Source organism: Alligator sinensis, unplaced genomic scaffold (genome assembly GCF_000455745.1).
Source record: "Alligator sinensis unplaced genomic scaffold, ASM45574v1 scaffold107_3, whole genome shotgun sequence".
NCBI lineage: Eukaryota > Metazoa > Chordata > Crocodylia > Alligatoridae > Alligator > Alligator sinensis.
The window spans coordinates 238,175-239,750 of NW_005842578.1; the positions used below are offsets into that span (position 1 = coordinate 238,175).

A 1,576-nucleotide genomic window follows, 5' to 3' on the forward strand; every position below is an offset into this window, starting at 1 on the left:
GTCCTCCAAGTCCATCCTCGCAGGACAAGCGTGTTCCCAACTCACACCCCCCTGCCTTCGTTTTATACAGTTCAAGTTCAATTATCTGGATTTCCACCCGTGTCTCTGATTGAACCGTCCCTTGGGCAGTGGAGCAGGGAAACTGAGGCATGACCTGTGCCCGTTGCCCTATCCCTTGGCCCCCTTTTGGGCAGTGGTGCTCGACCTCTGGCCTGCAGGCCACGTCCAGCCCACAGCACCGTTTGCCCACCCCACGGGATAGAAATCGGGTCCCCCACGCCCTGCTACCGTATCTCCCAGCCCCATGTCTCCGCGTGCTGCATGCAGCCGGTCAGGACCAGCACCTGGTCCCAGGCAATCCTGCTGTGGGAGGGGGCAGTGTTGCCCCCACCCCAAGCTCCAATCCCAGCATGCAGGGGGAGAAAGGGGCTGGTGCCTGGTCCCGGGGCCCCGATCCTGGTGCACAGCGGGCTGGGAGGGGGCAGCGTGAGTGAGAGAGCAGAGCAGCAGCTGGAGCTGCGGGCACAGGGCAGGGAACGAGCAGCCAAGTGGCAGATGGGCCAGGGAGCAGGGCGAGAGTCTGGGGGCCCAGGGCAGGTAGATTGGACACCGGGCGGGGAGCAGATAGCAGAGCAGCCAAGGGGACTGGGGACACAAGGCAGGGAGCAGAAAGCAGAGCAGCAGATTGGTTTCTGCTGCTCATCCATGTCAAAGCTGCTGCTCTGCTTTCTGCTCCCTGCCTTGTGCCCCCAGCCCCATCAGCTGCTCTGCAGGTGGAGGGGGAGCAGAAAGCAGAGTGGTGGATGGGGGCACTGGGCAGGGAGCAGAGTGGCAGATGGGCCAAGGAGCAGGAAGAGCAGCACATAGGTCTGGAGGTGCAGGGAAGGAAGCAGAAAGCCGGGCAGCAGATCAGATGGGGCAGGGAGCAGTAAATGGAGCGGAAAGGTCTCCGTGCTCCCGCCTGAGCCAGGACTGAACCCTGTCGCTGGGCGTTCGTGATTTGCCTCGGGGCTCCCGCCCCGCCGCGGGGCCCAACCCTGCGAGGGGGCAAAGTTCAGGCCGTTCCAGCGCAGCCGGAAGCTCCCAGCCGGCAGCGCCACAGGTACCAGGAGGGGCCGGGCTGGGCCGCGGGGGCTGCGCTGGGCGGGGGGTTAGCGGATAGAGCTCGGGCTATGCGCCCGCACTCCTGGCTTCTCTTCTCGGAGCGCTTGCTTGGTGTGGGCTCAGACCGGGCTCCAGGGTCCCGCACCCAGCTCTGCCTCCGCATGTGCGTGATCTCACGCCGTTCCTCGGTTTCCCTGCCGGCAGGGAGGGTTCGTGGCCCTGTGGCTAAGGGCTCAGGGGGACAAAGTGTCAATGTGCTGTAAACGGCCCCCCAGGGCCCAAGGCTGGGAGTAGCCCGGGGCAGAGAAACGAAGCTGCGAAGGAGGTTGGGGGCTGGTGCGACGCGTGAGAGCCTTGCCCGATGGGCTGAAGGTCTTGGCTTCCAAGGAGAAGACTTGGCTGGTGGGAACTTTCCCGTGGGGGATCCCAAACCTGACCCCGGTGGGGGTCGGGAGCATGAGAGGGGCGGCAG

The 1,576-nt window shown here is 65.0% G+C and overlaps 1 protein-coding gene across 1 annotated transcript in view; it reads left to right on the plus strand.

The window, feature by feature from the left end:
- Positions 1–262, plus strand: part of SDHAF1 (succinate dehydrogenase complex assembly factor 1) — a 1,705-nt gene extending 1,443 nt beyond the window's left edge. The window contains exon 3 of the mRNA XM_014524137.2: positions 195–262. Within this exon, the coding sequence (XP_014379623.1) occupies positions 195–262 (68 nt within the window). The remainder of the gene's footprint in view (positions 1–194) is intronic.
- The last annotated feature ends 1,314 nt before the right edge of the window (positions 263–1,576 follow it).